This window comes from Aythya fuligula, chromosome 1, assembly GCF_009819795.1.
Source record: "Aythya fuligula isolate bAytFul2 chromosome 1, bAytFul2.pri, whole genome shotgun sequence".
NCBI classification, from domain to species: Eukaryota; Metazoa; Chordata; class Aves; order Anseriformes; family Anatidae; genus Aythya; species Aythya fuligula.
The window spans coordinates 128403308-128418059 of NC_045559.1; the positions used below are offsets into that span (position 1 = coordinate 128403308).

The 14752-nt window shown below is 36.8% G+C and overlaps 1 protein-coding gene across 2 annotated transcripts in view; it reads right to left on the reverse strand.

Moving 5' to 3' along the window:
• The window catches only part of GLRA2 (glycine receptor alpha 2), a 136884-nt gene that overhangs the window by 80312 nt on the left and 41820 nt on the right, over positions 1-14752 (reverse strand). For both annotated transcript variants that reach the window (XM_032207871.1, XM_032207870.1), the window contains exons 5-7: positions 13495-13577; positions 11844-11981; positions 8920-9134 (exon numbers count right to left, since the gene is read on the reverse strand). In XM_032207871.1, coding sequence (XP_032063762.1) covers positions 8920-9134; positions 11844-11981; positions 13495-13577 — 436 coding nt within the window. The remainder of the gene's footprint in view (positions 1-8919; positions 9135-11843; positions 11982-13494; positions 13578-14752) is intronic.

Here is a 14752-nt window from a genome sequence, read left to right on the forward strand (position 1 = left end):
CTATGAAAAATGCAATCATTTATATCAATGAAGTACTTTAAATTACTTTTTAGTGTCCCAGCAGACCATTTTTAATAGAAGTTGTTTCTCCTATCAGTGACAGATATTGATATGCTCTCATCATAATAGTGTCATAATGGATAATTATTTATAATATAGCCTGCACTATCATTCCTTTGAAAACACGTACTGAGGAACATTCATTATGTTGTCTGTTTTTCATAACTTATGTTGACTTGTGATTTAGTCACTTAAGTTTCTCTCCAGAAATATGAAGAGTTCAGTCTCAATTATCTAAAGGCTTAAACTTTGGAAGAAGAAGGGAAAGACAATGCACTGTCTACTTCTCACACACACAGGTATGTCTAACACAGGATACAAGCTACTGAGGATCAAAGTACTGCTCTCACACTCTCTCCTCTTTAAGGCAAGATACCCCAATTAACCCCTCTAGGCTTCTAGGAGGAAGAAATAAAAAGAGAATACTTCATCAAGGTTTTTAACTTTACTACTAAGGATTTGTGAATAATGACATATTCTAGAGTTCCATGTCTTAAAAACAAATTTTATTGTTTTCTTGTCAATTACTAGTTTATAATTGCTTCATTTCAAAAGTTGATATTGCTATAACAAAAATAGTGTTCCCCAGTACTTGTAAATTAAAGTTATCGTCATATCATATCACAGGCATAAAAAGAAAAAAAGAACACACCAAATCATTTAGTTACTCCTGTAGAAGTCTGATGCATTCATGAAGAAAAGTAAATAACCCCTCTCAGTTTAAACATGTGTGTGGGGAATACTTCTAGTCATCAATACCTATAAACAAACTTTTTATTTTTTCAAATAGAAACATTTACCAAATGAAAAATAAATAAATAAATAAATACCTTTTAGTCAAGTTCTTGCAGTTGCACTGCAACTCAAGTAAAACTTTGGGAAAGTAAGCCATCAGTGGCCCAGCTGCCTTAAAGCAGCAAGCAGTTTTCATTAATGTTCAGACTGATTGCAGTAGTCTTAAGGTGCACCACAAATGAAAGCATTTTTCACAGGCTCTAGGGGGTCCCGTCAGCATTATTTCAAATGAAACATTAACAGGAGATATTCATAAGTAATATTCTTAGATGATCTAATAGAGTCAAGACTTGAGATTATTTGAAGTGAATGAGCCACAACAGCATATGTCATTGCCTCAGAGTGGGCCTGCAGTGCTTATATGTGCAAAAGAGCAGCACTATGCGCTCTTCAGAGAGCTGCTAAAAGCTGCTAGAAGGTCCTGTAGGGTGCAGGAATGAAGCTGGAGAGCCCCAGTACTGTGCCAGGGTTATGAAACAACCAGCAGAGTGGCGTGCACAGTAACTCCAGCTCTTCTCTGATGCTTGAAATAGGCTATGCCAAATGCCAGACCTCCCAGATGACTGCATTATAAAAGCCAAGAAGTGCCAGGAGTACTCAAACTACATCCCAGAGGTATTCAAACACATCTTAATGCATATTTTTTGCTGTCACGCATGGCAGCAACTACTGTTTTTGTAGTACAGTAAATACCCCTGTCTCCACTATACAGGAAAGTAAACTATAAAGCTTAGATTAGTACAAGGAAAAAAGTGACTGATTTAATCTTTTATTTTTTACTTTCATAGAGTAAAATATGTTATAAAACCTAATGTATTAATATTTATCCAGTCAGTATCTCCTTGGTCAGCTTTGCGCAGAATTAAGGGCAGCATGAAATTCACTAAAAAACATATACAAACACTTTAAGATCCAAAGATTGGCCAAGCTAAAGAGAATAACGTGGTCATTTCTAGCCACATATTTAGGTGCTCTGTGTAACAACTACATCCTTCTTTCCTTACTCTCCTCACAAGAAGCATAGATCCTGCTAGGTTTTGGTGTTGTTGTTTTGATTTTTTTTGTTTTCATTTTCTTGGCCTTGCAGCAGAGCCAAATCTTTGGTTTCACAGAACTGGAAGTGGTTGTGGAATGGAAGAAAAAAATGATTCCCCATAATAGATTCATGATCACACATATATAACCGTGCCAAAGCTTCAGATGAGATACTGCTCCCACTGAAGTTGTAACTGCATAGGCTAGCCCTGGAAGTATCTACCTAGATTTTGAAGGAGCAAGTTTGAAGGAAGGAAAAGTGTCTTTTACAAGCTGATGTGGGTCAGAGAAACAGAGAATTTTCATCAGGTCCAAGCATTTATTATCAAGCTATTAACATGGTATTAACAAGGCCAAAGTGCTATTAATACTCAAAGTGGCAGCAAAGTTCTCTCTGGTACATCACCACATACCACCTTTTCCACTACTGTCAAACTTTCTCTTGCCCTCTAGCACAAATACATATATCTTGACTAGAAACTATTGATAAGAAAATGTAAGTAACGTGAAAAGAAGAAAGAGTAAGGAAATTACATATACATACTAATTTTTGACCCTTGCTTTACTTTGGAACAGTTTTTGTTGAAAAAAAGAAGCTTCAGTGAGTTCCTTTGTTAAGTAGTATAGAATAAATCCCTGTATCCAAATTCAAATACTGTATGGAGTATAAAAAAGGGTATTGAATATACTGTGTGAATACAAGATTTAGTTGTTACTCTTGTGCTTCCTCCTCAGGTCCTGAAACTAGAGTAGAAGTAATCTGTCAAAAACATCTTCCATTCAAAGTTACTTTATGTCTTTATTTATTTTTTTTTTTTACCATATTGCTGCACCAAAATGCATCATCTGTTTTGTTACACGAAAGAGCAAGCTATCACCTTAGACACTCTGCTTCCTATGAAAACAAATGAACATAGAATAGCATAATCTCTAAAACCAACATCTATTCCTTTTTCTCTAATGTTTTTTCTCCTTTTTCTCTAATGTTTTTCCTCCTTTCTTCATTTTCTTCATTTTTTTTTCTTTTTATTTATTAAGACATTATATTAACCTTAATTCAAAATAAAAAATGTGATGTACTCTCAGAGCTTCTTTACTTGATAACTTTTGGCATTAAAGAAAGGAGAGGTTACTTTCTCAGATTGGTCTGCCAGAAGCCAAAGAATCTTGAAAAGTCTCCAAAAATGCTGAGGATAGTGGATGACATGTAAAAGCAGTAATTTACCACCAAATGGAATGGACTTCATGGACTTTGGCTTTGCAGGTAGCTCCTATTAGAATATAGTGCTTTTATTACGATTGGCAATGCATTTAGTGATGCAAAACAAAATGAAGTGAATGAAAGTCTTCCCAGGGGTTTCAGTGAGTTTTGAATAAGATTTTTTTTTTTTTTTTCTGCGGAGATTGCTCCCTAGGGAAGGAACATGCATTCATTAAGTACTACACACTAAAGTAACACAATATGAATGCTATACAACTGTGTAAAATAAAGCTGCTATCGTTTACTTGACTTAAAGTATCCTCAAATGTTTTTCTTTATGGCATGAAAAGTAATTCACTTTTTTGGACTGTTATTGTTAAGGTTTGGTTTATATGTGTGTTCTAAGAAGAAAGCAATCTGAAAAATGCCAATTACTAGCACAGCAGAGAACTAATTATTCTTTCAAATGCCTCTTTCTAAAATGCTTTAAAACTTTTGATTCTGTTTAGTCAACAAAAGGTAAGCTGTTTAAAAATAAATAGAATGGGCAGAGAATAGTTATCCAATGTTCTGGAGAAAAAAAAAAAAAAAAAAAAAAAAAGAAATGTTTTCTGTAACATTTCTCACCTATTACGCACTTATTATACCTTTGTGCCCTCCCCTTTACTCACTCAGTTTATACACTGCTGGGACCATAGAACATAAAACAGCGTATTCTATATTTCTTTGTCCTTTGTGATGTTCAGAAGTTCCTCAGACCGTGTTTTGATAAATACTAGCTACCATGTTTGTGCAGTGGGTCAGATACTTCCAGAAGGCATACTATCAAGCTACATGTATGTGCGTAATATTGCATGGGTGTATGGCAGTTTACATCAAAGTCCTGATCTGTGTGCCATAGATCTTCTTTGCAGCTATGAAGTCCAGCAAGCTCTAGATGCAAGACAGCTCCTGGGCTCATGTACAGGACTTGCATATAAAGTTCAGAGTTTCCTGAGGGCCTCATTTTGGATGCATGGCAGGGCTGATCACCTTGCTCACATCCAGGATTTCTGCTCAGCTGGCTGATCAGTGAAAGCTACTGCACAGACATTAATCTAGCCAAAGTTTCTATGTGGAAAACGATGACATGACCAGAGGAATCCAGACATAGACACATCAGACATAGACACATCAGATGTGGATAAGGCTTATGCAGAATAACTTCATCATTATAAAAGAGGTTGAGATCATGGCAAATATTTCTCTGCAGTTACTAGTTATTATTATTAATACAGCAGCTTGTATTATTGAATGCAAGCTATTCTTGTATTCATAAACAAGAAATCACTATTTCATCTCCATGAAGGAAGCAGAACTTGGTATTGTTCATTTTATGCTAAAGTGTAGAGGACGAGAACATTTCTGCTCTCTGAAACAGGCACTGCATCTCGTGCTTCTGAGATCAATAGCTTTGTTGGGCTCTAATCTCTTTCACAGTTTCTTCCTATATTTTGTAACAAATAAATCAACTTTGTAGAAGAAAAAGAAAAAGAAAAAAAAAAGAAAAAAAAGAAAGAAAGAAAGAAAAAAGCATATTGATTTCTTTATTAGTGGGTTGTTGTTATCAGAATTTGACCTTATATTCTTAGGCAAAATTTCAAATACTATGAAGATGATAATTCCACAGAAGGACTATGAAAATTTACCAAAGAAATATATTTCATTTGAAAGAAGCTTTCTAGATACTTAAGTGCAGCAAACACAAACACCAGCTGGAATTAATCCCTTCCCTTCCCAACAGTCTCAAGCTCATGTTTAATTTTCAGTAACCAAATGCCGAATGTCTGTCACCATGACCTGCCATTGTGAAAAGCTGTGTATCAAAATGAATACTAGTTATTAATACGGAAAAGAGCAATTTCAAGCAAACAGAACTCTGTCATGTAATATTGTACCAGAGTTGAAAACAATACGTAGATAATTACTTCTAAACCATACAACTTACATCATTTAGATAGTAACTTGAAAACTAACCAAAAAAGTAACTAGGAATCATCTTGGTGCAATTAGTCTTTGCCTTTCTTTAGGTAAAGGAATTATTGCCTTAAAGTTTGTGAATGTTGATGCTTAGGTGGGTTTTGTTTGTTTGCTTGCTTGATTTTGTCTCTGCTTGTTTGTTATTTGTTTGTTTGTTTTGTTAGAGCTATAATAAAATAATGCAGAATAAGGAGAAATTCTTGGAAGGAGCCAGTGGGTAAGTTAAAGGTAAATTCTACAAATGTGTGTTAACAATACAACACAAAGAAAGATGGGGAACAATATACAACTCTTGTATTCAAATTTAGGTTGCTTTCACAAACCAAAGTTTCATCTGTTTTTTTTTTTTAGTGCTCTTACCAAAATAACCCTCCTCTCAAGTCTTATTATCTTAGATATTCATGCTTGGAGCAATTTTGGAATGGGTGTTTTATTGACAGCCTAACTTCCTGTGTCTTGGCAATACGTAGACAGGACTCAGAAAAACATTGCTTTTAAAGAGCCATTTTGCAAGTTCAGATTTAACGCTGATTTGATTCAATTATTTTTATATTTTTATTTTTAAATGCATTTCAGCTGGACAGATTTTATTAAGAAATACAATTTTAGTGTTAACTTACAGATGGGGTTTTAAAAAAGCTGGGCTCATGCAACAACAACAGCAAGAAAAGCTTGCTTCTTGTAATAGAATCATAGAATACAGAGAATGGCCTAGTTTGAAGTGATCTTAAAGATCATACATGTAGAATCATAGAATCATTAATGTTGGAAAAGACCTCAAGATCATCTAGCTCCAACCCCCCTGCCATGGGCAGGGATACCACCCACTAGATCAGGCTGCCCAGGGGCTTGTCCAAATTAAACTTGAACACCTCCAGGGATGGGGCATCCACAGCTTCTCTGGGCAACCTGTGCCAGTGCCTCACCACTCTGAGTGAAGAATTTCCTCCTAACATCTAATCTAAATTTCCCCTCTTTTAGTTTAAAACCACCCCCCCACACACCCCCACCCCACCCTTGTCCTGTCATTGCCTGCCCGAACAAAAAGTTGTCTTCCACCTTTTCTATAAGCCCCCCTTAAGTACTGAAAAGGTGCAATGAGGTCACCTTGCAGCCTTCTCTTCTCCCAGCAGGACAGCCCCAGCTGTCTCAGCCTTTCTTAATAGGAGAAGTGCTCCAGCCCTCTGAGTATCCTCATGGCCTTCCTCTGGACCTGCTCTAACAGCCCAACATCCTTCTTGTGCTGGGGGCTCCAGACCTGGATGCAGCACTCCAAGTGGGGCCTCACAAACACAGAACAGAAGGAGACAATCATTTCCCTCACCCTGCTGGCCACTCCTCTGGTGATTCAGCCCAGGATGCAGTTGGCCTTCTGGGCTGCAAGTGCACACTGCTGGCTCATGTCAAGCTTTTCTTCCACCAGAACTCCCAAGTACTTCTTTGCAGGGCTACCTTCAAGGAGTTCTCCCAATCTGTCCTCTACCCATGTCTGGGACTGGCTCAACCCAGGTGCAGCACCTGGACTTGTTTAACCTCATTAGGTTCACATGGACCCACTTCTCAATCTTTTCCAGGTCCATTTGGATGGCATCCCTTCCTTCTGTTGTATCAACTGCACCACTCAGCTTGGGGTCAGCTGCAAACTTGCTGAGCATGCACTCAGTCTAGATGTCTATGTCATTGATAAAGATATTAAACAACACTGTCCCAGGACACACCCCTGAGAGACATAGCTCGTCACCAGCCTCCACCTGGACACAGAGCCATTCTTCCTTGTGTAAGGAATCAAATACCGCTGATATGGACCTGTACACAAACATGAGTGTACTGCTTGCTTTTGCACACAGAGCCTATTCTGAAGGAATTTATTTCACATCAGTCCCATGTTTCTTATGGCATAGCTCAGCTGCATTCACACAGCAGAAATGCAACAACCAGGTGGTGTATGACTGAAGTAAGTGTACTGGACTTTTTGGTGAGGTACATGTTCTTAGTGTCTGTCTTGTGGCAAAGGAACAATAAAAAATACTAGGAGAGGATGGAATGGGGCCAGAGCATCACCTCTGACAACTATTGAGATAAATCTATTTAATCTTGAAGCTGAAGAAGAACCTCTCCAGTAATCAAATTGCCACAGTCAATATATTCCGGATCTCCCCTTTTCTTCCACTCAGCAGAAGCCCAGAAATGTATCCAACTAATGTTTTTCCTTGCAAACAAGGCAGAACACAAAAAGGACAAAAATTTCAGCTGGATCTAAGGCACATGATGAAAAGTCTTTCTAAAGCATTAGCTTTATGGACATAGAAGCACTGCAGAGCTTTTTGGCAGAGTGTGTATGCTCTGTTGGAAATGTTAGTGGAAATCTCCACTACAGTGATTGCATCACTTCCAGTACTCAAGGCAATTAATTCGGAAGAAGGTTGGAATATATCAGCATGGAATCATGTTGTACCATCTAGACACCATCTTCAGTAACTCCAGGCTTGCTATCTACAGAGCCTGCATGGTTCTTGCCAAGATTGTCTCTTTGTTGACTTTCTTCTTGGAGTGTTCATTAGGTAATATTGACTGAATTGTCTGAACAAATGTTAAGAAATTATATGTTTGAAATTCTGAGTTAATACATGAAAGATTTTTAGTTTGCATGGAAAATAATTCGTAGCTCAAAGTGAACAAGTGAAGCTGAACCAACTGTTGTAGTCACCAGATTTTAAGTGATACTTTCTTATTACCAACAGAATAGTAACACAATCTGTGCAGTTTTTAAAGTTGCCCTATATATGCTCCATTTAAACAAATTACAGTACTTGGAATGAGACTAAATATGATACTGAGGGTAAAGCAGAACAAAATACAACATGCCTTTTGGAGTGGATCATATGCTATACAAACACTCCAAAAATGTGCTTTCATTGTTGCTAGCATGGTTTTATGATCCTAGTCCATGTGATTCTGGACAGCTCTAAGAGAGAATTCTTTAGGGAATTTATCTCATGACTCCACAGATGATTGTAAACTGATCTACCTCTGAGTTCTCATCCAGAAAATTGTACAAAACCTGAGCACACACAATAAATTCTGCTGGGAATGCTAACAACAAAATCATTAAGTCTGTGCCCATGATGAAAAGAGCTGTCATTTTGACTAATCAAAGAACACAATCTGTAATCTATAATCTCATCTACAGCAGCTGCCCCAATTTAAAATAAATAAATAAATAAGTAATCAAGTGAGAGGATATTTTTGTGTGTAGACCGGATGGAGAACTGCAGACAACACTTGAATGAGAACATAAACTAAATCTGCCATAAAACGAAGAGAGACATTGACACTTCCTCACCGAAAAGATTCTCCAGAAACACATTTCAGGTGTATATACGTTATATAGATGTATTTTATACACACACAAATATATTTATATATCCATCAGATTAGGTGCCATATCTAGCCATGTTAAGTTATTTGGGAGACTACATTTGGGAAACAGTCCAGAAGAGACCAGACAGAGTTTATTAAGTTCCCAATCTAGTTTTCAGAAATTGCTTTCAGAAATACAGTCAAGTACCTACATACTTCAGAAAATCTGTCTTCTATATGTTGATGTCTTAAGTGTCAAAACTAGCAGTTTTAATCCCACAAACCAAGAGAAAATTAAGAGAACCATAATACAAATGCTAAATACCTGGATGCTTCTTTCTCAGGTATTCTTATCAAATGCATACATACATAGATCTTTAAGAAACTTCAGAAGTACTACCATTATTTCTTGGTAATAACAAATCAATGGTACAAAATTATTTCCTTACTTTTGGGAGGGAAGCTCTTGATCCTGAACTTTGGGTGGTCATTGTCAAAACTGTAGTGATACCCAGTGCGACTCTAGCCGGAGCAGCGTCCATGTTGATCCAGAAAGAAACCCAGGACAAAATGACAATCAGCAGGCTAGGAATGTACATCTGGATTAGATAGTATCCCATCTGACGCTCCAAATGAAACTTGACTTCAATGCATGTAAACTTTCCTAGAACATGAAATTATTTTCATAAATGTTTTTTGCACAGTTTTATCTTACTTTCTAAACATATACTAGAGGTGAGGCCTGTTCTGTAACCTAGCAGTACAAGTCAGCCACTTGTTGCACTCTAGCCTGGGTGACACATGGAGGCCGTGAAGGAGACTGTTTCCAATTCTTCCCATTAACTGAGAAAACAAGTATTAGAACAGTTGTTTCACCTCCAGAAAATATAATATCTTTTTCTCAAAATTTTAAAAATATTTTGTTTTGAAGTATAATGTTTAGTATTAAAGGGTATCAGTATTTTGCTCTACTAATTTAATGAGATTAAGTAAACTTGTAATTAGGCAAATTATAAACAATCAAAGTCCTATGGTAGATTTCATTCTGGCCACATCATTTGCTTTTGTCTGTGGGTTCTACTTCTAATGGCAGAATCAACTCAAAGTTTACTTTGAGTTTCACCAAAAGGCTAACTCCTGGAAATCCAAAATAATGGATTACCTCTCATGTGAGGTGATTCTCCAGACAATAAATACCTATTTTGCAGGGGTAAAGGAGGACGTAAGTTTAGGTTTGCCTGACAGTGGAGATAGCCATGCAGTGGGGATATAATGTCCAGAGTTACAAGAGCTCCCCAGCTATGAAGCCATTCACTTTGTGTTGCTCTCCATACTAGTGTTCTGGCTGGGGTTTAGATATTGTGAATGCTCTCACTAAAGGTAGACTATCCAAAGCACAGCAACGTCTGTCATTCCTGAAACAACATGCTAATTGTTTCCAAGAACCTTTTTTTTGTCAGTCAGTCAAGTACACTAAGAGGCATTGTTCCTCATAAATCCTTTGCAGGTGAAATGAGACTTTTGCTCCATTTTGTGATAAATAGATACTTTCAGCTAGTCTACAATGCAAAATGGCAGGTTCAGACAGGTAGGAGTTGGTACTAGGGACAAAGCAGATGCAATTTGTCAAAGTTAGGAGGAGAGAAAAAATGAGTAATCTGGTAGGACAGAAGCTGTGAAATGAGTGATTCTGAGACCTGTGTACCTGTGTAAACGCACATCCTGACCGGTCTGTCCATACAGAAGGAATCTGGTTTTTCAAAAGAGGCTACCTGTGGCAGTGATGGCACTGGAGTAGACCAATCTGCCAAATGCTCTCCAGATTCCTGTGGCACAATCTGTGTGGAACACCTTGCAGCGTGGGTAGGAGAAGGCTGAATACGGCTTTCATCCATATTTTGATTTCACCCCAAACTTGAAAGACCATGCCTCAGAGAAGACAGTAGTGCATTACTGTGGATGTATGTAGGCAAAGTTTTCTTTGGCTTGAATACTGCTTCTCATTTCCCCTTCCCAGGCTACACACTTTGAACTAATTATACAGTCATTTTGTTTAACCACATGTAGTGGGAGCTACTAAAAAGCATTTTTATCATTTTTGGGGAATCTCCATGGTTATACAATGCAGCTCTTGCCCATGCTCTCCCTCCTCTTTTACTTTTGGTGTTCCACCCTGTAAGGTGGTTAACTGAGAGTCAGCAGTTAGAAAAGCACATGAACTCACCTACTCAGAGCTTGAGTCATGTGGTGGGAAATAGCTGAACTTTGCAACAGTCAAATTACAAGTGCATAAATTCTGTTGATTCATATTTATTTCTGATGCTCTCTTTTATGATGAGCAGTAATATTAGTCCCCCTTTCCACAGATCTTGGACTGTGGTATCACAACAAGTCCTTCCTTGGCAATTTGCGCCCCAAAATGAGAATCTGCATTTCTAATAATTAAAGATAATAATTTTATTTTCATAATAAAAGAATGTGACTTTATTTTTGATGGGGGCAGAACATCTCATGTTGTGTTATTTCACAGAGTGAAACAAATATCTCTGATGCAAACAGATTGACTTTTATGCTGAAATGATGAAAAAAACTATTTTAGATGACAGGGATTATATCTAATCCCGGGAAACATCCAGCAAACCATTCTCTGAATTCTGGCCTTATTAAACAGACTCCAAGCAGATAAATCCAAAATTTTAACAGACCTCTCTCTTTTCTCTGCTCTGTGAAGCTTAAGATAGAAAGTGCATTTGAAACTTTTAAAAAGCAAAAGCAGGGAGAAAATTACATTATTTAGCAAACAAATTCCATTCATTTCATGTCTGTACACTAGTCAGATCAGCAATGAAAGCATTGTCACTTCAAATACTACATCTCATAAATCAGACCACATATAAAAAGCTGCTGAAAGTTTGATATTTTTCCTCAGTATTTTGATATACTGGAGAAATAAATCAAATCCATAAGACTCAATACTTTAAACCCGATGTATCAATATAGTTAAAAAAAAAAAATAGTTTTTTATAAATGTTTCATTTTGAGGAAATGAAAATTAGTAGATTTTTCCAGTTTTTAAAGTTTTTAAAATCTTTAATGATTTTAGGGATGTTAGAATATAAGAATATGCAAGTTAGAGTATCCTTAATGAAGCTAAAGGAAACTTGGGGAAAAAAAAATATATATAAATATATATATATATCTTTAAAGCAAACAAAATAAAATGGAGATTTTTTTCAGATTTAAAAAATGAGTGGCTGAATCAAATTTTAATTTCAATATATATATATATATTTGCATTTCACTCATCTTTTCCCATTTCACATTGACAATAGATACTGTTAAGAAGAAAAAAAAATAATAGAATAATGCTCACCAGTGTTGTAATGTTTTGTGCAATAACCAAGTTCTTTATCTTCTTTCAAAATAAACTGTGGCAAGGTTAAGCCTTCTGCAACCTGCACAGGTCCATCACTTAGCCACTCAAATATCAGATCATTCATAGTGTAGCCAACTATAATAAAGAAATCAGAGTTCATTAGATGGTAACTGACTGAAAACATCAAAAGCAAGTATTATCATGCCTTAGAAATGCCATTTATTCCAGTAAATGTAAGCTATATTTTTCAACTGATTAACAATAGCAGAATTGCTATTAGTTGCTAATTTCCCAATACTTCACTACTCCTATACTAAGAGCAACAAATGTGTAACATCATTATTTTCTGAAATACTGTCTTGGTTTGCCCCTAAAATAATTTTGCTGGCCTATCAATGATACTGTTTACAATTGAAATGACATTTTTGTGTGTCTGTGTGTCTATGTATCAGCTGGCATTTTGCTTTGTTTACATTATTCTTTCATTATTTAGTTGTTGGGCACCAGCAAACAAGGATTTATGGACTGCATGATGCTGGGTCCTTACCTAAAAATAAACCTGCAGCTTTTGTAAACCTTACCAGTGGGAGGTGTGTAGTTGTAAGAGAGAATCTTGAACTCTCCAAAGTCTCTTTGACTGCAGTGGCTACACATTTACAAGCAGACTAAACAAGACCTGACTAGCTTGTTCTTCAGCCACACACAAAGTGGTAACCTGCAGCTTATACTTGTATAGGTAAACCTGTTTCTCTCCCAGATGCCCACATAAAAAAAAAAAAAAAAAAAAAAAAAAGTAAAAAAAAAGAAACACAAGGTGGCCTGGAACATGCTGGCTATCAGGAATGATTGCTGGCTTGTGCTGTTATCTGAAACACTTCTGTTTTTTTTTTCTGACTGTTGCTTGGTACTGGTCAAAATGGTGTCAAGGATCCTGTTAGCAGCTACATCCTATGGATGAGCATGTGCTAGAAGCTAAATCAGATTTGGTTTATTACTGTTAAGGGACAGAACAAGAGGAACTGGGCACAAACTGGAGCACAGGAGGCTCCCTCTGAGCACCAGGCAGCATTTCTGTGCTGTATGGGTGATGGAGCCCTGGCAAAGATTGCCCAGAGAAGCTGTGGGGTCTTCTCCTTGGAGATCTTCAAAAGCCTCCTGAACAACCTCCTGGGCAGCCTGCTCTAGGTGTCCCTGCTTCAGCAGGGTTTGGAGCAAGTGAGCCCTGAGTTTCCTGCCAGCCTCAGCTGTGCTGTGAGTCTGTGATAGCCAATAAGACCTCTGTTTCATTTAGTATGTTGCTTGCATTTCTCAAAAAAACTTAGCTTGTCTTGATCAGACATAGCTCATCCCTGGGTGTATACTAGCTGTTCTTACTTTCCTGAGGTTTATTTTCTCATGTACGGTACTGCTGGAAGTGGTGCAGCCCTGACGGGAAAGGTGGAGAAAGAAAGGAAAGGGAGCTGGAAGAGCACAGTGAGTAGGCACTACCAATGTAGGTGATGGGTAGTTAAAGCACTCCTCCTCCATGACTCTTCATTACAAAATAGGAATATTGAGTCTGAAAACACAAATACAAAAATGCACATACTATCTAACCACCAAAAGTTAAAGTCCTGTTGTTCACTAGGTAAAGCAATTGGACACTCACAGCTCTCTAGCTGCATTGTACATGTCTGTACATCCATAGGAAAATTCTTCAAGTCCATGGGACAGGATAAGGTTAAAGTAAGCCTAAAATTGAATGAGATAAAAAAAAAAAAAAAAAAAGAAAAAAAAAAAAAAAAAAAGAAGAAGAAGACGAAAAGCTGTTGTTAGAAATCTACAGATTTTATCCAAAGCTCCATACTTATAGTTTGAAAAATCAAGGACAAATCTTAGACACTCAGAGACCAGACTCTCTGTCCCCTCTTAGCTTTTAAGGACATGAGAGTGTGTGAGGACTAAACATGTAAGCAAAGCAGGCTGCATTGACTGGACAGAAAAGAGGCAGAGACAAGAACAGTAAGACAGCAAGAAATGCTCTCCACTAATGTACCAGTGAATGTTTTACGTAGAGCAGTGAACCCAAATAATGCAAAACCTGAAGTGACTGATCATGCAACATACATTTTAAAGCTCTGTTTTGGAATAGCAAAGGAAGAAAACATAACAATTGAGTTTTTTTCAATAGAGTGTGCTTTTGTTGCGTATGAGACCCATTTTCAACCATTCGTCCTTACTGCTTATACATTAAAAGAAAAAAAAAAAAAGTAAAAACAAGAATCACATAGCATTAAAAGATAAAGAAGGCAGAAACAAGAAACTAAGCCTAAAGGAACATTATCATACAAACTAAATTTATCTTTTAAATTTTTAGCTGTTTTTGTCCCAGATAAGGCATACTTTTACTTGGATGGGAATATACTTAATGTTTTGTTTGTTTGTTTGTTTGTTTTTAAGGGGGGGGGGGGGGCAGGTAGTTTACAGTTGATTTGAAATCTGTTTCAAGGCTTCTCCTCTGTTATAATTTTCTTGTAACTGTGGGGAGAATAAACTGTTTTTAACAAGCCAAGATGCTGGGATGACATAATTACAAATGACTATCTGTTTTGGAAAACAAAACAAAGTTATATAAAAAGAACACATTTATTTCAGATTACCTTCAGACCCCCCCCCCCCAAAAAAAAAAAAAAAAACAACACTGACACACATACACACACACAAAATAATAAACAAAACTTTCTGTGTTCCTTTTGCCATCAAGGATGAGAACTAAATTGTTTCATTTGAAGGCACATTGAAACATTAACATGGTACGATTAGAAATTATTATTATTTTTAAATTATGTCAGTGAACCAACAGGCTAGCTGCTAACCTAGAAAGTAGGTTGTCCTACAGGCAAATGTGATCTTTATGAAAAAATATT